Genomic DNA, 27,713 nt, shown 5'->3' with positions numbered 1-27,713 from the left:
TCTGGCTGCCAATAATAGTAAAGCTAGGCTAGTTTGGGATTGCATGCGGGCACAGTCTGTGTTACAGTAGGACCCATGCCAATACCTCCAGGGGCTCTATTTGCTGGGGTCTTGCTTTGAGAGTGCCCCTTCTACCCAAGGGATCGGTGATTATTGGGAAAGGCTGGAGAGTCCATGGTTAGAAAGATATTTTCTGGGTCCATAAACAGGGGTAGAATCATAGAATATCAGGGTTGGAAGGGACCCCAGAAGGTCATCTAGTCCAACCCCCTGCTCGAAGCAGGACCAATTCCCAGTTAAATCATCCCAGCCAGGGCTTTGTCAAGCCTGACCTTAAAAACCTCTAAGGAAGGAGATTCTACCACCTCCCTAGGTAACGCATTCCAGTGTTTCACCACCCTCTTAGTGAAAAAGTTTTTCCTAATATCCGATCTAAACCTCCCCCACTGCAACTTGAGACCATTACTCCTCGTTCTGTCATCTGCTACCATTGAGAACAGTCTAGAGCCATCCTCTTTGGAACCCCCTTTCAGGTAGTTGAAAGCAGCTATCAAATCCCCCCTCATTCTTCTCTTCTGCAGGCTAAACAATCCCAGCTCCCTCAGCCTCTCCTCATAACTCATGTGTTCCAGTCCCCTAATCATTTTTGTTGCCCTTCGCTGGACTCTCTCCAATTTATCCACATCCTTCTTGAAGTGTGGGGCCCAAAACTGGACACAGTACTCCAGATGAGGCCTCACCAATGTCGAATAGAGGGGAACGATCACGTCCCTCGATCTGCTCGCTATGCCCCTACTTATACATCCCAAAATGCCATTGGCCTTCTTGGCAACAAGGGCACACTGCTGACTCATATCCAGCTTCTCGTCCACAGTCACCCCTAGGTCCTTTTCCGCAGAACTGCTGCCTAGCCATTCGGTCCCTAGTCTGTAGCTGTGCATTGGGTTCTTCCGTCCTAAGTGCAGAACCCTGCACTTATCCTTACTGAACCTCATCAGATTTCTTTTGGCCCAATCCTCCAATTTGTCTAGGTCCTTCTGTATCCTATCCCTCCCCTCCAGCATATCTACCACTCCTCCCAGTTTAGTATCATCCGCAAATTTGCTGAGAGTGCAATCCACACCATCCTCCAGATCATTTAGACAGAGCAAACCCAGGCAGACAATGTGATGCTAGTCAAATTCCTGCCCCCTTGACATCCATGGGTGAGAAATTTAGTGCCCAGTTTCTAGGAGCTTGCAGTTATGCAAATATTCCTGTCAAGCAATAAACCTCTCCATCTGCAATCTAGTGTCTCTGCTGGGACACAAACAGCTGCATTCCCAATTGTGATGTATGGATCTCAAAAGGGTTGGGTCAGCAAAGCATCCAGTATTCAGACCTGTATCCAAAATGGGGTAATTGCATTGGAAAGACTATTCCAGCAGATGATTTTCATCTCTTCAGCAAGCATCCGCAGGTTCCTTTGGCTTCCCCACATGCGGATATGAATGACTTCTAAAGTGCTACAGAGTGTGTTTGTGGGCTATAATTAAGAGTAAATTAAACAGATAAGATCATCTGTAGGACAGAGTCATATAAGGGTAGGCTCCAATGTACATTTCATTCTGAAAGGCCTACTTTATCCCCACTAATAGAACAAGTTAAATCAACCAAACTGAATAAAACTATCATATACCAAGGAGAAACATCATATTTAAAGTTTGCCTTTCCCCCGACTGAGTAGAATCATGGGACTGGAAGGGACCTCAAGAGGTTATCTAGTCCATTCCCCTGCACTGTAACCTGAGTAATCTGATCGCTATTATCGCTATTCTTTATGAGAGTGGAGTATTAGCCTGCATGGCAAATGAGTACAAGCAGCATTATGTACTGTGAATTCAGACATTCAGCAGGTCAACAAAAATGCATGTGCAACCCCAAAGAGTCTTGAGTTACACAAATACAAACATCTTATGTTTCTACAGCACCTTTAATCCAAAATGATGCCAAAGCACTTCGCAGATGAGATTCAAGATGAATTGCTTCAGGCAGCACTGAAATGCAGCCACAACCACCACAGAACACAACCAGCTGTTTAACGGCTTACAGGAACACTCCACAATGTTAGGCTAGGATGTGAAGAATACTATCATATCCAGTTGAAACTGCAAGGGTCGGAGATAGTACGTTAACTTAGGTATGGTATACAAAATGTAGTTGTCTGAATTGAATTCTGGCCAGGTCACCAGGACAAAATGCCCTATTACTGAGAAAAATCTCATGGAATCTGTACTAACCAAGATTTCAGTTTTATCTCTCTTCCAAAAAATCTTTATGCACCTCGAGTAGTACAACACCCACTACCAATGTACAGTGACAAGGGTTCAGAGAGACATATGCTATCTGTTGGCTCACCAATAGCATCTCTGCTTTTTCCTTGGAGATCTCCCATCCAAGTACCTATGATCTTACTTAACTCGTGTGAGCACAAGCAGTGTTGCCATTGGCTGCAAATTGTCATACGAATCTCTTTTTTTCTTGGGATAGGTATAAATAATATGATGGCAAAATTATATGCATACTCTTCTCTGTCTACAGTGCCTCAACATTGATTTATTCTTGAGCCCAAACATACCCCTTCACTGATGTATTACATATCATAAGATACACTACCCCTTGGGATGGAATACAAGAGTGATTTGTACTGGTGAGCCATGGTCATTCCCTTTACCCTGCTGTGCGCAAACTGGGGATGCAACAAGGGGCAGAGCCCCAAAGGAGGAATGTGAAAAATGCAGGATGAGGGGAACAGAGGGATGCAAGGAGATTTTGCATCCAAACAGGAAGGAGAGCTGAAAGATAGACTGCAAAAACCAAACACTGCATTAGTCTTTCTCCTACCTTGAAAATTGACGCTTATTCTCTCATGACCTTTCTTTCTCTCCCTCACTCACATGTCTGCGCCCCAGAAAGACAGCGGAATACTACTGTGAAGCCTATCACTGGGCCCAGTCCTATGCTCCTTTCTCAGGAAACTCACTCAGTTTCGGGCCAATATCCACATTAGACGATGTCCCTCTACATATAGAAAATATAATTTTCACATCAGTCTTACCAGCTACTAGGCAAACTGCATTAGCAGAGTTCTGAGGATGCCATTTTCCATCAGGAAAAAGACAACTAGCAGAGCGGCACTTAGCTTGAAGCCCTATTAATAGCAATCCTAATTATATGGCTGCAAATTTAATTCATAACAATGATTAGCATCAAAATCAAAGGCATCATGCATCAATATTGATGGAATTGTATAAGGCTTATAAACACAGAACAAGCAAGCCGACACATTTGACCTCTGCAGTTGCTGGCTGCTAACTGTTGCATTAATGTCTTTTCTAATTTTGCTTGATGGAAATTGCTTTATCACAGGAATCCAGCCTTGTGAATGGTTACATCCTTAATACAAACCTCCTACCTCCAAGAAGTAGGGGTCTTTTGAAAAAGAACCTTGGACTATGGAGTTGCTTGGAAAATAGAGTCCCAAGTACCCATGCTTTATCCAATAGGTCTTGGCCTCAGAAGCACATTTGCTTTGTATGCACTTAAAGAAAGCTCGTGAGGAACAATGGCTCTCAGAAAAGAGAAGACTGTTGGATACCATCCATGGGATAATGGGCTAGCCCTTGTGCATTGTGGAAAGCATTGTGGGAGGAAGGGAGGATTGAAGAGAAGGAATTCCAAGCTAAAAAGAGCGATGCATCAAGCATTAAATGGCATAAATTTAACTGCCAGACCCTCTCAACAGAGACTAGCCATGTAGCAATGAGTGCAGAGGTTAGACGAAGAAGAGGGCTAGTTTAATTAGCCTTGTGTTAAGTTCTAGAAGTTGGGCACCAACTTTAACTAATACATCTATTTTTCCTAAATCATGGAGAAGGAGGGCTTTGTCACCTTCTCCCTTTCATGCCAGTATTAAGGGAGGCAGACAGTTTTATGTGCATTTTATTGCTGATGGAAACAGCCAGACTGACAGTCATGTTCATCACACCCCTCTAGTTCCACAGAACAGGCACGAACACAACCCACGAGAGGACAAGTTCCACCTGCACCAACTCCTCCAATGTGCTTTGTCTCAACCCTAACTTTGAGGGACCTCTAAGAGTGGCCACCGGGAGAGTTCAGTCTTCAGAATCCATTCACAGTCCTTGGTCACGCTGCTGGGAATGGCAACACAGAAGCCAGCTAGTGTCACTTGGGGTGGCAGTTCTGTGATGTGAACCCACTACCCTACTGAGAACTGGACTGTGCCTACCACAATTCATTTCGCCTAGGCCACCAGCCAGAGCCATATGTCAGAAACTTACCTGGTCTGAATTCAAAACCTCACTCTAGAGGTGAGGGGCTCTGTGTCCTCAAGCCCTTGAGCCATCTACTCCTCCCCAAAACACCTCCTAACATAGAGCCACAGAAACTTTTACTTTCACATACCTCTTGCTAAGTTCATGAAACTCCCAGGGGTGAATGCATCACACAGAAAAAGGCCTAAGAGGTCCACTCTAAAAAAGATCCCTTTATTCGAATGAAGCCTACGATATCACACAGGATAGGGTGTGGAAACCACTGAGATATGGTAAGAAAGCACTGTGGCTGACTAGTGTAATTTGAAACTCAGATACAGCAGGATTAAATTAGTTAGGCTCGAATTGTGCCCAGTCCATTAAATATTTGTTCCCATGACTCACGCCTGCGAGGGGAGCTTTTAAAACTGACCTCTGTTTGTGTGTTGCTTGAAAACCCAATCAGACAACTCGCTGCCACTTGGAGTGTTAGTAAAGCATTATTTCCAGACATCGAGACCTTCTACCTATGACAGTATGCTTGGCAAGGCCATTCCTCATGTTAAAATCTCTTGGCATCATGCCACTTAAAAATAAAGCAGCAGACTTGCTGGAATTCAAGACTTGATTAGAGAGAGAGAGAGTATACCCACCCACACAGGTTCCCCTCCCCACTCTCCCATCCTGCTCAGAGAATTAACCTCAAGATAGCTACACTCTTAGGGCTGTGCATTACATCTATAGAAACAGCTCTCACTGAAATCAGAGGGAAGTGGTGTGGTTTAGAAAAGTTCCAGCACAGGGCACTTCTATGATCTTGGGCACATCACTTATGGCCTAACTTTCTGAGATGCTGAGCACCCACATCTCCAACTGAAGTCAATGGGAGATGCAAGTGATCAGCACCTCGGAAAACCAGGCTATTATCCTCTCTCTGTCTTAGTTTCACCGTGTGTAAAATTGAGATAATATTAACCTGGGGGCCTGTGAAGCATCACTATACAATCCAAGTGCTTTGAGATCCTTACTCAGAATATGCTGTCATATGAACAAATGTAAGTGGCCCTGTTTTGACCAGTACAACATACCTTTCACTCAGTTACTAACAATCACGTCTCTTCCATATCCCCCTGGTTTCAGAAAGAACACCCTTCTCACGCGGCATGGATAAAGCTTGATCAACAGGACACACTCCCCCACATGTCCAGCATTCACTAGACTTGTCACAACCCCCCAACCCCTCCTCAGGCTGGATGTAAACTGTAAATAAACCACCCATGCTGCCCAGTGCTGGCCTTCCCCAAGCTTCCCAAAACCCAGCTTGCTGGACCCTGTGGGGATCATAAAGCAACAGAACAAACAGCAAGCTCACTAGCAGGAGTCTGAGAAATGAGCCCATCTCATTACAGGGGACGCAGCATTAAGCTCTCTGTTTCAGAGACCAGAAAACCCCAATCCCTCCTCTCTCTTTTAATAGTCAGCTATGGTGGTGGCAGCTTAACGGGAGGAATGAGAGAAGATGTTTAAAATATAACGTACACATCACAAGGGACACAGAGAAGAGCAGCATTGCTGGGCTGGGGCTGGGGCATGTGGGGCATGGGGAAAGAGCTTGAAAGATCAGCAGGATCCAGAAAATTGTAGCCATCATTAAATATTTACTATCTATGAAGTCTGAAAGGTCCAACCCAGTACAGAGCGGAAAAATTTACCCTTGGGGGGAAAAGAGCTTGAATTGAGCTGTCCCAGCAAACTCTTCTCCATAGTATTACAGACACTGAACATGCCTGGTTGGGAAGAGTTAAATCTGCTCAGCTCGGTGATCTGATCTTACACAACATAGTAGCTGCTAGTAAGAAAGGTTTGCAGCGTTTCTGGGTGATTTACAGCAGAGCAGCCATAAAGAGGAGTATAATGTGATTGTGACGTAAGCATTTGCTGGGGTTTGGGGATCCTCAAACGTTGTAATAGTCTCCTTTGGGAGAGAGATGCAGAGAGACATACAGAGACAGACTCTCCTCAGGAATTTCACAGGAACCAGCTAGCTGATTCGCTAATTGGAAGTAGGACACCACCAAAAGAATGTGGCTTTTTTTCAGTGATGAATTCTCACAGGGGAAGCATGATAAATTTAGAAAATTTCATAGCTGGCTCTCTGACTCCTCCCCTCCAGGGAAATTCTGAAACAAAAAAAAATCCCTCAGAAAGGACTGGATTGAAACCACTAGCTCATTTCTACTTTAAACCACCCAATAACTCTCAGAAGGCAATGGCTTTCAGTCATCACTGGTCTCAGCTGATATGCAAAGTGGTGACTTGGTAATAAAGATGAAGACTTTGCAGGTATATGGCACTTTTCATCTGTAGATCTTACAGTGCTTTACAAAGGTGGGCAAAGCATTACTATCCCCTTTTTACAGATGGGTACATGAGGCACAGAGGAGTTAATAGCCTGGTTTTCAGTGGTGCTGAGCACTCTCAGCTCCCGTGGATTTCAGGCCCTTAGTGTCTCACCCACAGTCACAGAACTAGTCAGCATGTTAACTCCCAGCCAGATCTTCCATGCCCTAAGTTCTGTGCCCTCTCTGATGGGCCACTATGCCTTCTCCAGAGGAAAACTGGCAATGATCTAGATATAGCATCAAGCAACAGCTGCTGGTGGCAGAAAGGGCAACGCTAAAAAGAAAGTTATTGGAAGGGGGACCCTAGGTGGGTCATGACCTTTGAATGCCCTCCCTTGCCTCAGTGAGCAACCTTCTTTGATAATCAGAAGACTTGGTCACCTTACTATTAGAGTGCACTTATTTCACAGCTCCGGCGTAGGCTGCTTGGCTTCTCTCTCTGCTCCTAGTTACATTTTGCTGACCTCTGCTCCGTAGGTGTGGCCAGAAGCTCCACCGGACATAGCTGTGTCCGAAACCTGGAAAACCAAAGAGCCTTCTTCCTCTGTGCCTGTCAGTGTGTGTGAAAGCAGCTCCCGGCTTCTCAACCAGGGCTCTTGCCAAAGAACCGGACAGATATCTCCTCCCCTGCTCCTTTTTCCTTGGGTTATTTTTTCCCTTGGCAGATCTGTATTAAACTCCCAGAACTTGATGGAGTGAAGCATTTCCCGTAAAGATTCCAGGGTTTCCTAATGGGCTGCGCAAAGTCCTTAGATGGCAGAGTAATCAGTCGGGGGGAAATGGCAGAGGCCCAGAGTGAAAGACAGACAAGAGTTAAAATCAATAAGCCCTTCATGTTTTAGTAAGGCATACAGAGCCAGCCTCACCTAGAAAGCTGTTCAAGGGATCTAGGGAATCTGATTGTGATTAATGTAATTAAGGGAGGAGGGAAGCTAGTTTATTTAATTCTGGGTTGTTTTTTCATTTTGGTGGTAGAATTCTTCTCCCACAGTACTCTCAACTTCCGGTGTGAGCCAGAGCTACGTTCTTCCTCTGCCTGGTTCTCCCTTATTCCTCCCCGGTGCGTCCCCTTTCCTGACAGCCAGTGCAGCGACCCCCATTCCGTAGCCAAGGGCTTGGATAGAGGCAGGTTCTGAGGACGCTCGGAGGGATTTGCTTGTTGCCCGGCCCCAGCAAGACCCTTGTCCCATGTCATGCAGTGCATATGAGTGTCTCAGGTTGCCCTATAGGGGTTGGGTCCAAAGTCAGGGACCAATTAAAAGGAGACCTTATTTAGATGGGGCGATAGATGCCTGAAGTTTTGGACCAGAAAGAATTGTGCTCTAGTCCTGGCTCCCCTCTGTGATTTATATGTTAATCAAATCTATTCTTGATGGCACCTGGATTCTATATACTGAAGCCAAGATATCACCAGAGGCACTATGCTTCTCTCCTAGCCCATCATTCTCAAGTCCCTTGTGCAATAAGCCACACCAAAGGGAAAAGCCTAGGTCCTCTGGACTTCAGCAGTGTTACACATTTAGGTCTAGTCTACACTAAGGGGAGGGATTGATCTAAGTTACGCAACTTCAGCTACGTGAATAACGTAGCGGAAGTCGACGTACTTAGATCTACTCACCGCAGTGTCTTACTGCGGTAAGTCGACGGCTGATGCTCTCCTGTCGACTCTGCCTGCGCCTCTTCCCCCCGCGGAGTACCGGAGTTGATGGGAGAGCGCTCGGTAGTCGATTTATCACATCTAGACTAGACATGATAAATCGACCCCCACTGGATCGATCGCCGCCTGTTGATCTAGTGGATAATGTAGACAATCCCTTAGTTAGAACTCTACAACTTCGGTAACTCAGCCTGAGGTTATGGGGCTATTACAGGAGTGGGCGGGCGAGGTTCTGTGGCCCACAATAGGCAGGAGGTCAGACTAGATGATCATGATTGTCTCTTCTGGCCTTAAAGTCTGTGAGAGGGATCCCACTGGTGGTGAGCCACATGGGGATAAAAGGACAAGGAACTTGAGCAGCAGTTTCTGTAAAGGGAACAGTGTGGGTGCAGCAAGCGCATTGGGCTGCAAAGTCCAAGACAAGTGCAGAGCAGAGATTCTAGGGGAGGGTCAGGAACTCAGGCCACGCCATCCTTTTACCATCTCCTGTTAGCTACTTCATGGAACTGCACTGGAGATGTTGTCAGAGGGTGTTCAAGGAGAGGATAGGAAGCTATGCTTTCAGGCTTCCTGCCCAACGAACAAAGAAATGATGAAATACGGGTAGGGAAAAATAAGCATGAATAAAAATGTCAGAGCTAGTCATGGGGGAATGTGTCCACTCAGTGTCCCCATTAAAACTGGCCTTGAGTTCAGGAGAGAGTTGCCTCCTACTTCCCATGCATAGGAGGCTTAAAATCAAGGGTTCTTGGATCATGTGTTGCTTCCTGTGTATTGCTGAAGGTGTCCTGCTTGGGTAGGTCTGCAAATTACAGAGAAGCTATGTTCCACCCCTCGCCTAGTGAGGGTGGGGATGCGTAATAACTCCATTGAATTGAAACAGGAGGCACGGGTCTAATCAACCTGCGATAGTGCTGAGAAACGTTAAATAAAGATGCTTGGCAGATACCATGAAAGGCTTGGACCAAACTCTCAATTCTCTCAGCACCTGTTTGCCATTGTCCTGAACAACAAGTAAATCTTGAAACTCCCCCTTGCCCTCAGCCACTTCCCACTAATGGAGCAAAACCGATAAACGGGGATAGATTGATTCTGCATCAAAAGGGAAGTTGTTTAAAAGGTCTCCACTGTACAAATGGCATGAGGGATTAAACCGTGCCAGAAAGAACACTCCTTCTGTAATCCTACATAATTAATGGGATGTGATCCTGCTCAATACATTAAATACCCAACATGCAGGCACAAGCTGTTTGCTTTAACTGCCTTTAAATGAGGCCCTCCCCCACCCGCCAAACTCAGTAAACACTATGCACGGTACATACATGCCCTCCTTTACCTGGCTGGCTGGGAACGAAACAACACGCGTGTTTGCCATGTGCTGTCTGAGGGGCCTGTTCTAGTGATTCTGCCATACAGCTGCTGTCACAGAACTAGCGGGAGCTCTGTGAGAGCATCACTGCGTCTGAGCTGGGGTGCAGTGGAACAGAAAGTGCCCCAAATGGATGGGCAAGAGCTGCCAGTGCATCTTGTCAGCAGCCAAAGCTACAATCAATGTACTGCTGTTCAGCACTTACACAGCAATGAACAAATATTAACGAATTGATTCCATTAAAAAATGCAGACATCCAGCCATAGTATGTGCTTGCCCGTGTATCTTCCTGGATAGGGAAGGGAGACACTCCCTGCTGTTTACGGACACCAGAAATAACAATCTTTCCCCGTCTCTCTTTCCCTGGTGCTACGAGGAACAGACATTCAGAGGCTATATTTAGACCTCACCCCAAAAGGAGTTTCTACCTTCCGTTGACCTGAAAAATCTGTCAGTCATGCTGAGCATCTGACTTGAGGTTGGATTTGGATAAACAATCTCTGATTTTGCATCCAAAAATAACTTTACTGCACAAAATCAGGCCCACAGATTTAAAGGCTGTGTTGAGGTCATGTAAGGCTACCAATAAGTGGATAAACCCTGCTATGATGCCTACCAGTCACTCCCGCCTGGCATTGCTTAGTCAAATGATGAGCTGTGACTTCTGTTTTTCTGTTCAGTTCTGCTCATTTTGTTACCTCAATCCTTCTTCCTTTCCCACCTGTTCTTTCCTCCTGACATGTCCTGTATGTCATATAGGCTCAGCTCGCTAGGGTAAAGACTGTCTTACGTATCTGTACAGCACCTAGTCCCATGGCCTTGATCCATGACTGGGGTTCCTAGGGCTAGTGAAATATAAATAAAAACAACTAACAACATAACAGCAGAACGTTGTATTTTTACCTTCTAATATATTTGAGTGAGGGGTGATATTCACTAGCCCTGAACTATCAGGAGATAAAACAATTGTGCTGTGCAGGACTGAAGTGGCATCCGATTGTGGGCCAACAAAATATCAGACTAGGAGTTAGGAGGAGAAAGATCCCTGTTGTTATACATCCACAGGTCTCTTTCCATTGTGTTTTTAAAGCACTGACATCTGAGGCCAGGTCCGTACGATCAATTTATGTCGCTATAACTACGTCACTCAGGGATGTGAAAAATCTACATCCCCGAGCGACGCAGTGATACTGACCTACCCCCGGCGTGGACAGTGCTCTGTCCACAGGAGGGCTTCTCCTGTAGGCATAGCTACCACCTCTCACGGAGGTGGAGTAAGTACACCGAGGGGCAAAGCTCTCCTATCCGCGCAGTAGAGTCTTCACTGAAGAGCTACAGCTGCGCCCCTGCAGCACTTTAAGCGTAGACCTGCCCTGAACAAGATCACCAGCACCAATCTAGGCATCATTCAGCAGGAAGAACTGGATTAACGCATTTTATCAGCATTGTATCAGGCTTAGCCTGGGCTCTACAACCTGATCTTCAAAAGGAGCGTTTGAGAGGAAGCAGAGAGGAGGAAAAAGGCCAGTTCAATCACAGAATCGTAAGTTTACCACAGCAAGTCTTCCTGCTCCTTTGAGGGAGAAGGAAGACTGGGTATTTCTTTGCCTTGGGCAACTAGCCCTGCTTTTGTGATGCAAACAGGAAAGAATTTTATCTTGCACAGCCGATCAATCACCCAGAGGTCTGTGTGAAGGGTGGGAGGTGAGAGGCAAGACTACAGCACAGAGAAGCAATATGACTTTGCCCTGAGGCTTCGTTTCCCAAAGGCAGCCAAGTTAACTCATTCATCTCTCTTCAAGACCCATAAATCTGCAATTTTATCACCACCGAAGCAGGGCACCCAGGAGGAGCAGGGCTGTGTGAGTAACTGATGGTTTTGGTCTTTCAGCTGTACCAAAAAAGAAAATAATAATTACAAAGCATAGTTTGGAGTTGAACACAGAGTGTTTAATTTCATCTTTGAGCTTCTTGAAACTTAAAAAAAAAAAAAGAAAAGGAGTACTTGTGGCACCTTAGAGAATAACCAATTTATTTGATCATGAGCTTTCGTGAGCTACAGCTCACTTCATCGGATGCATGCCGTGGAAACTGCAGCAGACTTTATATACACACAGAAATCATGAAACAATACCTCCTCCCACCCCACTGTCCTGCTGGTAATAGCTTATCTAAAGTGATCATCAGGTGGGCCATTTCCAGCACAAATCCAGGTTTTCTCACCCTCCACCCCCCCACACAAATTCACTCTCCTGCTGGTGATAGCCAGCAATAACCCACTATCTTTAATGGGTCCTTGGTTTTTAGTATCTAACAAAGTTATGAATTTAAGCTCCCTCAGGCTTGTCTTTTGAAGGTGTTGTGCAGATTTCCTTTGAGGGTGAGGACTGAGAGGTCACATATGGAGTGATTGGTTTGGTGTTTTTGTCTTTTAGCCATTTCCTGTGTGAGTTCATTCAAGAGCGTAATGATTGTCTCATTCCACCCATTTAGTTATTATTGGAGTATCTAGTGCACTGGATTAGGTTCACCACATGTTGTAATAGGCATGTGTAGAACCCATGGACCTTGAAAAAACGTGTTGTGGGGGGTATTAATCATCGTAGGAATGGAGATATATCTGCAGGTTTTGCATCTATTAGGGCAGGGTCTGGTGCAGCTTTGAATTGGTGGGTTCTGGTCTGTGGGGAGTTTGCTTTGGAGGAGGTTGGCAAGGTTGAGGCATGGTTTGAAAAAGATTTCTTTCAGGATGTGATCACCATTGAGTATGAATTGTAACTGCTTAATGATACCCTAAGTAGTATAAACCTCGATAGTATTCATCACCATGTATTTTTTGACAAGTTTCCATGCCCCATTTAGGGCTTATGTCCCGCCCTTCATCCCCGTTTCCGTTGGCGTTGTAGTTTGGCGCCGTCGGTCATTTTGAATTTTTTTATTTAAGTTTGAATAGGGGGAGTATTGTGTGCTTCTGCTTTGATACATTTAGAGCAAAAGGTCGAAAGAATAGAGTGAGAGAATTTAAAGATAAAAAAAGGAAGTTTGGGTAAGGTTTAGAGGGTCAAAAGGAAAGAAAGATTATTTGGTGGGGTTGAGTGGGGAGAGATGATTTTAAAGGCCTAGTTTGGCATGTTATTAAAGAATAGAAAATTTTGAAATAAATGTAAAAGGTGCATTAACTATCAGGGTAGGTTAAGAAAAGAGCATTTAAAATATTCAATAATACTGAAAACTAGGTTTAAAAAGAACACACATGGCCAGAAAAGAGAATTTACTAAGGCAGAGCCTGTTTAGGAATGCACATGGTAAAAACTATAAAGGCAGGTTAAGAAAAACACAATTAAATTATTAAGTATCAGGGTATGTTAAGAAAAGAGCATTTTAAAACATTAAATAATATTGAAAACTATAAAGCTAGGTTTAAAAAGGGAATTTACTAAGGCAAAGCCTGTTTAGTAAGCACATGGTAACAACTATAAAGGGTGGCTAAACATGCTCTAATTGTTAGAGGGGGGTTTTTTTAAGCAAGGTTTTGTAATTTCCTGAACGAAGAAGATGTTCAACATTTCGCATTAAACATTTATCTGTCGGTTTGATGATTTCATCTAACATGCTATTTGGGTCCTCGGCGTCGGTTACTTTGTCCACCCATTCTGCCCTTAGAGCTAAATGTTTCTGGGTTAAACAGAGGCACTACAATGCGTATCCCAACACACTCTCCATATATAAACTACCTCTAATTTCTTTAATTTTACAGTTCACATCATTTAAAGACCAGTACACGCAGTTGTGATGCCTCTGGCCGGAGGCATCTATGGCACACCCAGGACAATCCTCGTTTTGTTTCTCTCTCAGGCAGCGCTTGACGATTCTGTGCACAACCACTTGCACAATTGCACACATCACGGTTTTACGGTTATGAACTCGCACAAGCTTAATACCGAAGAATAAGCATCCCCCGCTGTTTCGGTATTCTGTTGAGCATCTGATTTTGGGTCTCGGCAAAAACAGATCAGGCCCAATCTTGGGCTATTTGGGTGGCCCATTCCAACATAAATTGGTCCAATAACGTTATTACCTCACGTGCCTTGTCTCTTTAATACCCTGGTACCAGTACAGATACAACAACACTGCAAACAACAATATACCGGTGGGAGGCATAGAGTATGCAACAGCCAGTGCACTGCTAAGGCCAATATTAGCCATTCCATTCAACTATGGATAATTGGAAACAGAGCTAAGCTAGGTGCCTGACAAGATCTCAGCTGCATTCCACTTTGTATTGGCTTGGAGGGATTTTTGAGTCCCAAAGCTTGGTGCAATGAGAAGATGTTGCCTTGTCTGACTAATTTACTTCTCTTCAAGGACCTAAAAGGACATTTTCCACATACCTTAACATTTGACTTGCCACTAAGCTCTGTATCATTCCAATGCCTGGCGACTCTGGGTTCTGAGTGAGACTACATTAAATAAAAAGTATGCATCCGATGAAGTGAGCTGTACCTCACAAAAGCTTATGCTCAAATAAATTGGTTAGTCTCTAAGGTGCCACAAGTACTCCTTTTCTTTTTGCAAAGACAGACTAACACGCTGCTACTCTGAAACTACGTTAAATGGTGCCCCAGCACCAGGACAGATGCAGGAGAGTTTGCCTCACATACCCACTTGCTTCATGTACCTTCCTAACTCAAAGCCTCGGACTTAATCTCATACTGCCTCATAACTGGCAACTGAGAAAGAGATCTCAGGAGAAGTACAAAGGTGGTGACAGCCTGGCAGATCAGTGTTCCTGGGGAAAGGGAGGAGTCACTGATCCTGGCTCTCTGGAGTCACAGAAGCAGCCTTACCTTCTTCAGCTTGCCACTCTTGGTCCCCACAAACACCACGCTGTAGCCGTTGTAGACGTATGAAGCGACCGAGGTCATCCGGTCACGGCTGGCGGTGAAGAGGGTCACCCCCTCCACTGGTGTGGAGCCTCCCAGCGGCTGGTTAATGTCCAGCCCGCAAAAGTTGTCATCTATCGGGACTGGCTGGAAAAGAGAAAGCATTGGGCAAGGGTGAGCGAGAGGTGAAGGTGAAGTGCTAATCCAAGCACTCAGGCTCATGCAGAACTGAACGCACAGTCCTAACCATGGGGCGAGTGCACCGAACTTCCCCACACAATAGCTGGGTGTTCACAACAACCCCCTGCTCATGTACGGCTGGTTGATCTCCCTGGGAGCTAGGGTCAGCCACTCTCCCCAGCACGACCTAATGAATATCTCTCCTTATTTTTGTAATCTAGGCCAAGCAGCTGTGTGGCTGGCATGGGTACAGGCCACAGCGGGTGTATCACACGGTAGCTGCCAAGAAAACCTTCATGGACAGAACTGACGAGAATCCCCACAATGTCACTGACAGAAAACCATAGGGGAAATGGTTTCCATTAGCTCTCTTGATTCTCTCCCCTCTCAGATCCAAATCCTCTCCCGCATATTCTGTCCTGGTGCATTCATGTCCCATACTGAAGCTGTCTCCCTCTCCTCCACTGTTTTTACCCCCTCTAAATAGCATTGGTCTGATTTCTGGAAGTCCTGAACGCCTGCAGTCAAGAAACGTGAGCTTTCAGGTGCTTAGCATCTCTGAAAAAAAATCAGACCAGCTGCCTTTTCTAGGGCCTATGTCAGGGAAGGAAGATTGACCAGAGACTTGCACTGAAGATCATTCAAAGCTTCTTCTGCATTAACCAGAGAGGTCACCGCACAGCAGCACAAGCCATTTCTTCCTCCCCATCCCAAACCCCAAGAACTGAGCATGCAGTTTCCACAGCATGGCTGACCTCAGGAGCAAAGGACGAGGAAAGAAAACTGAACCAGCTTCACTCACACAGCCATACAGGGAACATGTCCCTAATCCACCCCGCTGGCCCAAGGATGTGCTCCAGCAGCCTTGCTCACACTGCAGTGGACTGTCAAATCCATTCATAAAAGGAAGCCACGGTTCTCTCCTCCCCCCGTCCCACTTCCCGAAATGACCCAGTGTCACGCAGACGGGTCAGCAGAGATTCACGTGGCTGGGGCCAGCGATTGCCTTATGCTGGCAATGAGCCTGCAGTGGGCGGGTTGGGTTCAGAAACACCAGCCACAGGAAGTGCAGGTGTCTGCTTTCTCCCTCTGCCCTATGATCAGAGAACGGAAGCTGCCATTTCCTCCTCTCAGCTACTCATTTCTTTAGGGAAGCAGCCACCTCCCTCCTGTACTAACAGCCTGACCTCATGACAGATTTAATACTCCGGATCTCCTCGTTACATTCCCCAAGTGAACATGATGCTGTGCAAGGTGCCAGCCAGACTGGCTGTTCTTAAGAGGGACAGTGGAATGGATCCTGGCAATGGAGAGTTTCCATACTCCTTGCCAACCCTGCCCAATCTTTTGAATGCCCCAATCTGAGCTAAAGGGGTGTTTCGTACCTATGTTCTCCTTTCAATAGAGCACGGTCTAGCACAGTGTTTTCAACCTTTTTTCATTTGGAGGACCCCTAAAAATTTTTGAATGGAGATTTCTCCTTTGGAAATCTTAGACATAATCTGTGGACCCCCAGGGGCCCACAGACCAGAGGTTGAAAACATGACAATGCTTCATGGATCCCTTAGACATAGGCCTGGGCTACACTGGAGGCGGGGGGGGGGGGCGGTTTGAACTAAGATACGCAACTTCAGCTACGCTATTAGCGCAGCGGCTCCCCCGTCGGCTCCGCTTACTCCTCCTGCCGAGGTGGAGTAACAGGCGTCGATTCGGGGATCAATTTATCACGTCTTGACAAGATGTGATAAATCGATCCCCGATATATCAATCACTACCCACCGATCTGGCAGGTCGTGAAGACGTACCCATAGTTTGCAGGCCCCCAGGTTGAAAACCACTGGTCTAGCAGATAGAGAATTGGACTGGGAGTCAAGAGCCCTAGCCTATATTCCCAACTCTGCCACCTACTTTCTGTGTCCCCTCACTCTGCCTCAGTTTACCCTCTGTAAAATGGGGATAAGGATGCTTATAAAACACTCTGAGACCAATGAAATGAAAGACTGTATGATAGCTAAGTATTGCTAATTGATCACTTCGCTGAGCCTGCCCAATACGGAATTAATGCTAAATAGTGCAGTTTGCAATGTGGACATCTACCAACTAGGATTGGGATTGCAATTCACCAACTCATCTCCCACTGAATAGCTACCAAATGCCTCTGAGTCACTACTGGCTGCATTAACTTCAGCAGGCTAGATGTGAAAAGCTCACTGTCTCATGGCCATCCTCTGCACTATCTACTCACCTGTCACCCCAAAATTCCCTCTCTGTCCTCATTTAGCTCACATTTTTTCTTGATACCAGAGAGTTGGAAGCCAAACTGAATATGTTATGGTGAAAGGAGTTTCCAGGGTCTTAGGTGGGTCAAATGGAATCTGTACGGTATGTCAATCAAGTTTGGAACTAGCAAAGTAAAAGCACAGTGTGCGCAACTTCCATTTGCATTCACCTGGTTAGTTTGGTTTACACTATACTCTCCTGCTGCAGGCTGGGAGAGAGAGGCTTTGGGTTAGTCGGATTCTGGAATTGGAATGGGCAGCTGGAAATAGCAGAATGCTTCTAACAAGCTGTGACTTTTTAATCTGTCTACCTAGCTGCTTCTGTGGCCTTTAGCACCATAATCATCTGACAACATTAAGGATTTAATTCTCACAATCTGAAATAAGAAGGATTATCATCCCTGTTTGGTATTTGGGGAAACTGAGGCACAGAAAGATCAAGTAAGTTCCCTAAGCTTACTCAGGGCGTCTGTTGCAGGGCCAGGAATTGAATCCAGGTCTCCCAAATTCCAGTCCAATGTCTCCACCCCAAGACCATTCTTCCCTATACAAATGATGTGAAGTGGGATAGATTTCTCCAGAGCAATAGTGGCAATGTACTGCAACCATCCTTACTGCTTTGGTGCACTGGACATCCTTCCCCAGCAGCCAGTTGAGCTCCAAGTTGCCTTCCCCCTGGTAACAGGACTGCAGGCGCTCCTTGATCTGGGTGTTGATGGTGCGGATGGGGAAAACGCAAAGAGCCGAGTCATCAGGAGGCTGGTGATACTGCTTCTGCCCCTTGGAGAAGATGGCAAAAAGAATGTCATCCTGGGCTGTGATGTTGAGGGCGTTGGCCAGCACGTCCCCTGGCTTGGAGAGATAAGCTGCTTGCAGGAGGCGGTACTCCACATCCCCCTTGATGCAGCCAAAGGGCAGCGAGACGTAGGAGTGGAACTTGGGGTCATTCTTACAGAGGCGGACAATGCGGGACGTGTAGAAGAGGTCGTTGGCCGAATTGATGGAGACTCCCTCGGGGGTCTCCGGTTGCACGGTCAGGAAGTAGACGAAGTTGCTGCTGGCAAACCCGTAGATATAGAAGATGTCGAAGTGTGAGACCAGGGCCAGCGTGTCCGAGGGGATCTTGATGAGCGATGAGACAAAGTCACTGTGGAGCTCATAATCCAACATGGCTGATGACTCCGGGTCCCGTGGCAGCTTGCGGCTAGAGAGGGTGGGGAAGTAATCCTGCTTGCCGTCCACCGCCGTGCCGATGAAGAGCTTGCCGTCCTCGCCGTCAGAGCGCACGATCACCCCGTACATGGTGCCAGTCTTGTTGACGCTAGAGAGGTAGTGCTCCTTCTTGTGGGACGGCTCCACCAGGATAAAGAGGTCGTCCAGCCGCAGCAGCTTGCAGATGCCCTGGTAGAGGCTCCCACAGGCCAGCAACCGGTTCTCTGAGTAGTCGATGATCAACAGCTTGTTAACATTGTTGGTGAGGGTGAGGAACTCACTGCAAGGCTGGACAATGAGGGGTGGGTAGCAGGACTTGTTGTCCTCCTCTGGGCCTGTCTGGTGAGCCACCAGGATGGTCAAGTTGCTCGAGAGCTTGTAAACCCAGTTGATGGCTCCAATGTAGACTGCCCCAGTGCCCTGGTGGACGGTCAGGTGGTTGAAAGTCCAGTCGCGGTTCTCTGTGTGGAAGGTGTTGAACAGGGCAGTACTGGCTGCGTTCCGGGAAAATGAGACCAAAAAGAGAAAAACCACAGCTGCTGACCAGCCACCGGCGTCCAGCATCCGAGGCCAGTTCTTCCTCTGATCCATCCTGGGGCAGGGGAGAAGGGAAAGGGGAGGGTGAACTTCTAAGCTCCCTGTATGTGTCCCTTTCGAGGTTCTTCACATGGTTCTGGAGGGGGGGGGGGGGGGAAACACACACACAAAGCAAAAGATTAAATCCAGAGTGCCCTGTAGATACAATTCAAGAGAGGCTTTTTAGTTATACAGACCTTGAGATAAAGCAAGGACATCTCTAAGAACAGCCAGCATTAAGCAGGTTCCTAACTTATTGGAAAACTGGTCAAGCTCCATGTTTTGCCACTTGATTCTGCCTCTGTGCATTAATTTGTTATGTGGTTTAGCTGTTTATAATGTGCTCCGCACTATGCTTTCACTGAGTGCAGGAGGGGATAACCAACCTCAGCCCTGGGACAAAGATTCCACAGTTCATGCACCCAACCATCAATCTAAATCTCGGCTGAAGGGACTTTTTCTACTGGGTGTATGACTGTCGGTGAGGGATAAGTAAAAGGTGTTTTTTACCTATAAATCTTGTATAATTTAAATTAACGATGAAGGTTAAAGTTTCATGCAGACAAGTACAACTTGCATTTATACAACAAAGCTTTCCATGCTTATAACGGTGCCTCCTCTCTGCCTCTCACCCCTGCAGAGGTCTATGTACCCTGCTGCCTTTCAGCCTGAAGGATCCCTAAGCAGCTTTTCCAAGGATTACTTCAACCACCACTGAAATGCAGCCACCTGCTTCTGGGGTGGAGGGGTATGGTAGCTGGGTGAACAAATATTGACCTAGGAGATTTGCACAAACTCCCTACACTTGTGAAATGAACCCTGGGATCTCTAAAGCCTATTCAGAGTAGACAGGACTTTGAGGTGCAACGTCTTGTTCAAAACATCCACTACATAGTAAACTGCCTGTGTACGCTGGACACTATGGGTGGAGGTCATAAATACAGCATCCCATGAAATGACAAAGATCTTCTTTCATCTATATAGACACATAGCTGAAGGCCTGCCTCCAATCAAAGAGCTCTGGCCAAAATCTGTTTGGGTGAGACATGAAAGAAAGCAAAGGACCTTATATGGAAGATGCCTATTTGGAGAAAGCAGTTATAGTCCCTAAAATTCCCCTTCTCGTTACCAATACCATTAAAAGTGTTGCAGTCATCAGCTCAGTGCAAAAAATTCCCATGGCATCAGGGAAAAGAGCTGGCTGGGAAGAGTATTCACATGGGAGTGGGATCAAGGGAAGAGGCAGGCGATAGGAGAGCCTTCATTTCCAGGGCACTTTTTGGGAAGCAGCAACAAAATGTGGAGGCTTCCACACTTGATTTTGTGTCTTTATAAAATGCAAGTGGCAAGAGATAATGCAGTTACTCTACCTTGTGATTCATGGACAAAATCCAGGCAACAAGCCAGAAGAGCCAGATCACAGCAAGATCCCATGTATTTGGATGGCCACCTGCAGCTATCCTGGTCCTGCAGAGCTACTAGCCGTGTGTCTAGAACATCAGACCTTGAGTTGCTGAGGTTACTGGAAAGTCCACAAAAGCACACACACCCCAAGATCAGCCCTGCCCTAAAGCATGCACTTGAGAAACTCCAGTCTGAATAGCACCTGTGATCAACAGGACCTGTGAAACCAAATCAGTGAGGCAGAGGAAGCAGAGTCTGGGAAAGAGGTAACACTTTGCAAGGTAGTATCCACCCTGAAGCTGCCTCATCACTGCAGTATTCAGGCGGTGGCACTGGTGTTTTGCCCTGCCCCGCTGGCTGAGGGGTAAATTGAAGGAAGGGTAGTGGGAGGAAGGGAGAGAGACTCCAGAGGGATGGGGAAAGGTGTACTCAGGATTCCATCCTGGGGCAACTAGATGGGGAAGTTCAAAAGCAGAAAGGAGCTACAGAGAGGACACCATGATTTCCATTCTCCCTTGAAAACCAGCCAACCAAAGCTGTTAGGAAGTGAGAGCTCCCCAAACCACCTCTATCTCAGCAAGGAAAGGGCACAGAGAACCCTCCCTTGCATCAGCGGGATTGGTCACCTTCTGCACAGAGGAAGGAGCAGATGCCTCTTTGCCAAGGCTAGATACCGCTGCTGGGATAGGCAGGGGCCAAGAGCACAGAACCTGGGCTGGCACAAGCAAATGTCCACTTGCTGCTAAAAGGGGCATGACAATTTAGGATCTCAGCCATTCTCCTCTCCTACCCCTCTGCTTTCTAGAAATGGCACGAGCTGCCTCTTCTCATCCTTCTGAATTTGGCCCACTCCCCTTCCTTCCACCCTCATGGAATGGGAAACTGAAAATGGGAAACTGAAAAAAACTTTGCCTTTCTCCAGCCCACCTGTACACCTCTCGTTAAGTTTCAAACCCATTATGAAGAAAACTTGTACTATCCCCATTTTACCAGCAGGGAACCTGAAGCACAGAGAAGTTAAGTGACTTGACCAAGGCCACACAGTCAGATTGTGGCAGAGCCAGGAACAGAACCTAGCAGTCCTGGCTCCCAGCCCCTCTCTGTACCTAGATGATCATACTAGATGAGAGCTGGTTGTAATTCTCCCAGCAGCGAAGTGCTCAGCTGCACTGAGCTTTTCTCCTCCTCCTCCCCTCAGGCTGAGACTCAACCTGACTGAGGTCAGTCTTGGCTCTTTAGTGTCAGCAGGGCAGTGACTGAATTGCTCCGACAGACAGGAGCTGAGAGGAACCATGCAACTCCCCCCACACTGACTTTCCTTCCTTTGTCTCCTTTTGATCTGAATGCCGGTCATCAGCTGCTCAGACTGGTGGGCAGAGTGTGTTCAGGACTTCCACTTATCCTGTGCTTCCAAAGCTCTCATTGGCCGTGGACAAGTGAAAGAGACTTCTGCTCTGCAGCTACAGCTGTCATATGAGTAGCTGTGAGAAGGGAGCAGTAGGGTCGCTCCTGCTGGAACAGGGTGTGTTTGGCTGCATGAATAACTGACGAGTGAATCAACAGTAGCATGCCACATGGCATGCCCTAGTGACACACCAGCCTCACCAGGCTCAGGACGTGGATTGGATTCAGATGAGCCCCCCCCCCCCCCCCCGGAAATTCAGATGCTTCTCTGAAGTTTATCTTAATTTTCCAAACCACTTGAGTCTGCTAAGCAGGGCAGTTCACGCCAGGCTTCCAGGATTCTTGGCTTGCCCAAAGTACTATGGCAACAGCCTGTCTTGGCACCTCAGCACTTCTGGCTCATCAGTATTAATTAACTGCATGATGATAGAGCCTAGAAACCCTAGTCAAGGCTCTGTACCCCTCCGGTGAAGGTACTGGTCAGAGACGTAAGAAAGGGTATGTTTGCACTACAATCGGAAGTGCACTTACGGCTTGTGTAGCCATTCCCGAGTTAGCACGGATATGAACAGCAGTGAAGCTCAGCCTGTCCAACTCCACTGAGACCCTAGGTTCTTCGGCAGCTAGCCTGTGCCAAAGTCCATGGTGCTGTAGCTTCACTGCTCCTGCTGCTGGAGCTAGCCAGAGCAAAGCCAATGGGCCTATGTCTACATGTGCCGCAGACAGAGCCACCGACTACTCTGCCCAGAGAGTTTACAGTTTGAGTGTCAGACAGGAAGCAACAGACAAATGGGGGTGCAGACTGGGAGGCTGAGGCAGCAGTAGAGTGAGTACAGCTGTACAGAAAAGCAGAAGCCCCCCACCCAGTACCAGACAGGAGTGATCCCAGCAGAGGTAGGTTCTAAGGAGGGACTGCAAAGGGGATAAGCTGTCAGATGCTAACCACAGGGGCATTGGAGTAAGAAGGGGCAACTCGAGAGCCCTCGCTCCTTCCCTTTGTGCAGTGGTGAAGCTGCAGTGAGATGATGGGGGTAACATTGTCCAAAGTAACTAGAAGTCCAAGTTTCAAGTGTCAAGGGGTATGTCTGCCTTTTGAGCTGGGCGGGGTCATTCCCAGCTCCTGGAGACATACCCATGCTAGCTCTGATCAAGCTAGCGTGCTAAAAATAGAGCATAGCTGTGGTGGCATGAGAAGAGGCTAGCTGCCCCAAATATGTGCCTAGGGTCTAGGAGGGGTACATCTACGGGGCAGCTTGCCCCTCCCACTGGTCATGCTGCCGGGGCTACACTCTATTTTTAGCACTTTAGCTGGTCAAAGCTAGCGCAAGTACGTCTCCTTGAACTGGGAATCACTCCCCCACAGCTTCTAGTGTAGACATGCCCAGAGGCTCTTGGGAACCTCAGGGTATGTCTACACTGTAAAAACAAAACCTGCCCCCCACCCCCACCCCATGGCAGCTAGTCTCAGAGTCAGGGTCAAAGGAGCCAGGCTTGCAGGGCTGATGCTACAGTGCTAAAAACAGCAGTGTAGACATCCCCGCTTGAGCTCTGAAACCCAGCAAGGGGGGAGGGGTATCCTCATGCCCGACCAGGAGCATCTACACTGCTATTTTTAACACTATAGCACGAGCCTGAGTCAGTTGACCCACACTCAGAGTCGCTGCCACAGGGGTTTTGGTTTTGCAGCGTAGACGTACCCTGAGCGTCATAGACAGTGAGTGAGGAGGGCTCCGCAGTGCCCATCTGTCACTCCAGCAGAAGGAACGGCGGCTGGCTGTATCGATCACGTGCACTGGCCTCCCAAAAAGGGAGAGATGCTGCAGCCTGATCTCCCCTCGCCCTAGCAGCCCTAACTCCTCATCCTTCTCCCTCTCCTTGAGCTGCAGAGATCATTCCACACCTCATCAACACTCCCTCCCTCCAGACTCTTGACAACAAGACCATTTCAAAGCTGACGGGAGTCTAGTCTGGGCCTGGGGGACAACAGTGGGGTGGAGCTGGAGCCATTCTGACATCCCTTCCCCCACTTCCCTAACACATACACTTAGTCAGCTGTCAAGCGGAATTAGGAACCGTAAGGCTGGGATTTCCTTAGGAAACAGGCGGCTTGCCTTGGGAAAGTGTTGTCTGCGTGATGCAGGCTTACAGCAGAGCGTGTTTCATCCACCCTTCCGGGACTGCACAGAGAAGCAGAGGGATTTTTTTTTTTTAAAAAAGCCTTTCGATTCCCCCCCCCCCCATCTAAATTATTTTCTCTGCTCTATCCTGACCATTCATCCCCTTCCTCAGCCACTTGAGCCCAAGGGTGGGACACAGACCCTTAAAAATGAGACTAGATGAGTCCTTATACTTCTATAGTGCCTTTTATGCCTAAGGGTCTCAAAGTTCTACACACATGCCACACCTTCTGGCACCATTACTCATGCCCTGGTAGCTTGCAGAGGCTCCATTGCAAGTCCCTGCTGCAAAGAGCTTGCAATCGAAATAGACACATCCTAGGGCAGGAAAAAAGAAGCATCATTTCTATTTCACAGATGGTGACATGAGGCACAAAGAGGGAGCGTTTCAAAAGCACCCATTCCCACTGACTTTGACTTGCATCTAACTGCCTTTTGCAAATCTTCCCCAGAGAGATTATGTGGCTTGTCCATGGACACATAGGGAGCCTGGGGCAGTCAGGAATTGAAGCCAGATCTCCTGAGTCCTAGCCCAGTGCCTTAGTCACAAGGCTACACTTCTACCTGGGAACAGAAGGAAACAGGACTGGCATACAGGATGGGGGAAGGAGGGAAATTCTGGCCAGTGATACGAGGGGAAAAGTCTCCTTTCATGAAAAGAACCATATGTTCTTTATATAGTCAGACAGAATATAGTTTTTAAGCTCTTCTCCAAAAGGCAAATACTTCTCTGATGATGGTGGGACAAAGGCATAAATTAGCTACTGGGTTTTTAATCAGTGTCATCTAGCCATGCTCAGAGCAGGTTTAGCTGGTATGGTGGTTAGAACTCTGGCTGCTGTGGCTTGCAGCACCTGTCCTGCTGCGGGTATTATTGGTAGAGCTGAACAGCTGGAAATTTTAACCCAAAAATTCTAGTGCAGACAAGGCTGTGCAGCAAACTGCATGCAAATCAATGTAGCTTCCATGGAAGGATGAAGAGCTGAGTCAGCCACACTGGGATCTGATTGCACCTGTTGTGCCAGGGAGTAAGTATTTCAAACCTGATACTTTAAGCCACGCTTCGGGCTAAAAGGACCACCAGAACGGGTCAAATACACAATGCAGGATTTAGTGCTTTAAGACAATCATAATCTTCCACAAAATCCTCAGTGTCATCACGCCACATTTCTGATGCAAATTGCTCCACAAGAGCAACAAACAGGAACACCATGTTTGTGGTGGCTGGAGGTAATTTGGGGTATAAAAGAAGAGGTGTCTGAGAGCTGTAACCCTTCAGGTATTGTCCAGATCCACCAGGGAATAAACAATCGATCCGGATGGCAAGGGAGGAAGGTATATTGGGTAGGGCACTAAACTGCACTGGGACTCAGGAGATCGGTGCTCACATCCCAGCTCTGCCAAAGACTCCTTGGGTAAATCACTTATTCCATGCCTCAGTTCCCAATCGGCAAACCAGGGGTGATACTTCCCCACTGCACAGGAGTGTCGTGAGGATAACATCCAGTAATAATTATGAGGGGCTCTCAGATCCTATGGGAATGACAGCGACATAAGGACTTAGGAAGGCAGATTTCAAGAGGAAGATCTAACTGTATTAGCAAATAATTCACCAGGCGATATCTTGGGAGGGAATCACATCTATACTTGACCGCTGGGATTTTAAGAGAACCACCTCCCCATTATTCCTTTACACATTGTTTTGGGAAAGGGGCCAGCACCAACATCTGTCAAAGACACCAAGGCAAACAGCCTGCAGGATCCAGCAAAATGACTCTGAAATGAGCACTGTAATTCAGTTGCAAGTGTCAATGCACATAACCCACATACTAACTGGCAACGAAGTGATGCTGGAAGTGAAGTCCCAACCAATGCTAATGGTTAAGGGCTGTGACACAGCAGAGTTGGAAGGGTCCGCCTCGGCAAGCAAGGTCTGTTAGTCTCTAAGGTGCCACAAGTCCTCCTTTTCTTTTTGCGGATACAGACTAACACGGCTCCTACTCTGAAACCATTCCAAAGTGGGTTTCACCCTCTTTTTGAACGTTCCTGTTAATTTACCAGGCTAAGACTCTGGCTGTACCATCCATTGTCTAAACACCTCCCATTCAGCAGTGTGGGCTCAAGCCATTTGGAGCAGCCCAGGACTTACTGTGGGATAGAGCAGAGAGCGCTCACGGGGAAGAAAAGGCAGAAACAGAGGTGCACTGAGATCCAGCACAGAGGCACATCACCAAGATGGCAAGAGGGAGCCCTAGGGCACTAGTAGCAAAGCCTAAAGTGCACTTTGCAGTGGTTGGGAATAACTCTTCTGATGGCTCCAGCACAGAAGGTTTTTGCATTTCACAAAGGCCTTTATTTGGCCTTTGCAAAGTTGGGACAAGTATCCTTATCCCATTTTACAGAGGGGGAAACAAAGGTACAGAGAATAACTTTCCAGGGTTGCACAAATCAGTGATAGAAAGGGGGATAAAACCCTGGTGTCCTACCCCTTTAGTTTGCTCCTTTACCCACTAGACCAATGCTGTTTCCAAACCAGAGCTGGGATTTGGAAAGATGAAACATTTTCAAGTTGTCTAAATGATTATGTGAATGGCTAATGGGCTAATTCAAAGCACATCTTAGGAGATTCGATACTGCCCAATACTGTAGCAATCTAAATGGCTAGGAATGGAACAGTAGATCAGTTTGGAGAAATGGCCCAAAATGCATAATTCTCCATCCCTACAAATCCGAGGACGGGACGATTGCAGCAGCCAGTCATATCACACTTTCCCAGTGCAAGATGTGCTCGTCTCCAGCTTAGTATTTCAGGCTTTGGTTTATTCAATCACTCTCAGGAGAAAGAGTTCATTTCGCAGTCTATATTAAAATTGCCTGCTCCATTAGTCGGCAGTGTTAAGTCTTTGCTACTCAGGGTGTTTGGCTACAACCAATGCAGTTAAATCAGTGCAGTGCCCCTAGCATAGGCCTGCTGTATTGGTGTGAATTGTAACTTGTGCTAAGGCAGTGTAGGGGTGAGGTGTAGTCATGTAAACCAGAGTTTCTACCAATGCCAGGCATCTACACCAGGGCTCTGCACTGGCACAGTTATGCTGACACAAGGCCTTAGAAACCACGGACTGAATTTCTTTGGGTCTTAGCTGTGGTTTCCCCCACTTCAGAGTAAGCAGTGCAGGCTCTCTATTGCCTGTGCGATGAATAAAGACAGGACTTTACTCTCCAGAGCTCCCTGATTCAGCACCTCTCACTTGCAGGCAAATGAAGATTTGATTGACTGGGATATTGTTTTCGGCATTTAAATTGCTAACGCTCCCAAAAATGTACCACTCACAAGCAAGTGTCACGGAACAGACAGGGTTCTCTTCCAGCTTCCTAACCTTGGGAAGCAAGATGGGGGGTTTTGAAAGGTAAATAAGGCGCTCAATCCCCGAACAGCTATCTCTAATCTCATTGTTAGCGATAAGACAGGCAGAGGTAGCCGAACTAGAAGCCTGTAATTGCTCTAAGTGATACTTCCCTGAAATGCCCACTTCATATTTCCGAAACCTTAAATTTTACCTCTGGCTGTGGCACTCTGCAGTCTCACTCCAAGTGAAGCTGTGGCTCCCGATATTGTAAGGAAGGCTGTAGCAGAAGAGGAGTCACTCTGCATTGAACTTGAATGAGAGAGTGGAAACAGAACAGAGCCAGCAGCCAGAGTTGCCAGCTAACCTTTCAGATCAGCCTCTCTCGCACATTTCCTCTCATTAATTTTCCAAGCAAATGTTTTTTAAAAAAACAACTCTCCCTTTTCTGGCTAAAGAACATTTCAAAAGGGCAGAATCAAGTGGCTTCTGAGTCTCTGCTCTGAGGAA

The 27,713-nt window shown here is 47.0% G+C and overlaps 1 protein-coding gene across 7 annotated transcripts in view; it reads right to left on the bottom strand.

Moving 5' to 3' along the window:
* The window catches only part of PLXNA2 (plexin A2), a 320,075-nt gene that overhangs the window by 262,139 nt on the left and 30,223 nt on the right, over positions 1-27,713 (bottom strand). For 5 of the 7 annotated variants that reach the window (XR_012155790.2, XM_078849842.1, XM_073319578.2 and 2 more), the window contains exons 2-3: positions 17,702-18,971; positions 14,592-14,774 (exon numbers count right to left, since the gene is read on the bottom strand). Coding sequence is in view for 6 of the 7 variants with exons in the window: in XM_078849842.1 (XP_078705968.1) it covers positions 14,592-14,774; positions 17,702-18,889 (1,371 nt within the window). In the remaining variant the exon portion in view is untranslated. Of the gene's footprint in view, positions 1-625; positions 7,237-11,163; positions 11,636-14,591; positions 14,775-17,701; positions 18,972-27,713 lie in introns of those variants that run through there. The other 2 variants (XM_073319580.2, XM_073319579.2) reach the window with 2 other exon arrangements.

This window comes from Lepidochelys kempii, chromosome 21 (genome assembly GCF_965140285.1).
Source record: "Lepidochelys kempii isolate rLepKem1 chromosome 21, rLepKem1.hap1, whole genome shotgun sequence".
Lineage (NCBI taxonomy): Eukaryota > Metazoa > Chordata > Testudines > Cheloniidae > Lepidochelys > Lepidochelys kempii.
The sequence above is the reverse complement of the archived record's forward strand: the minus strand, read 5'-3'. Positions and strand labels throughout refer to the sequence as shown.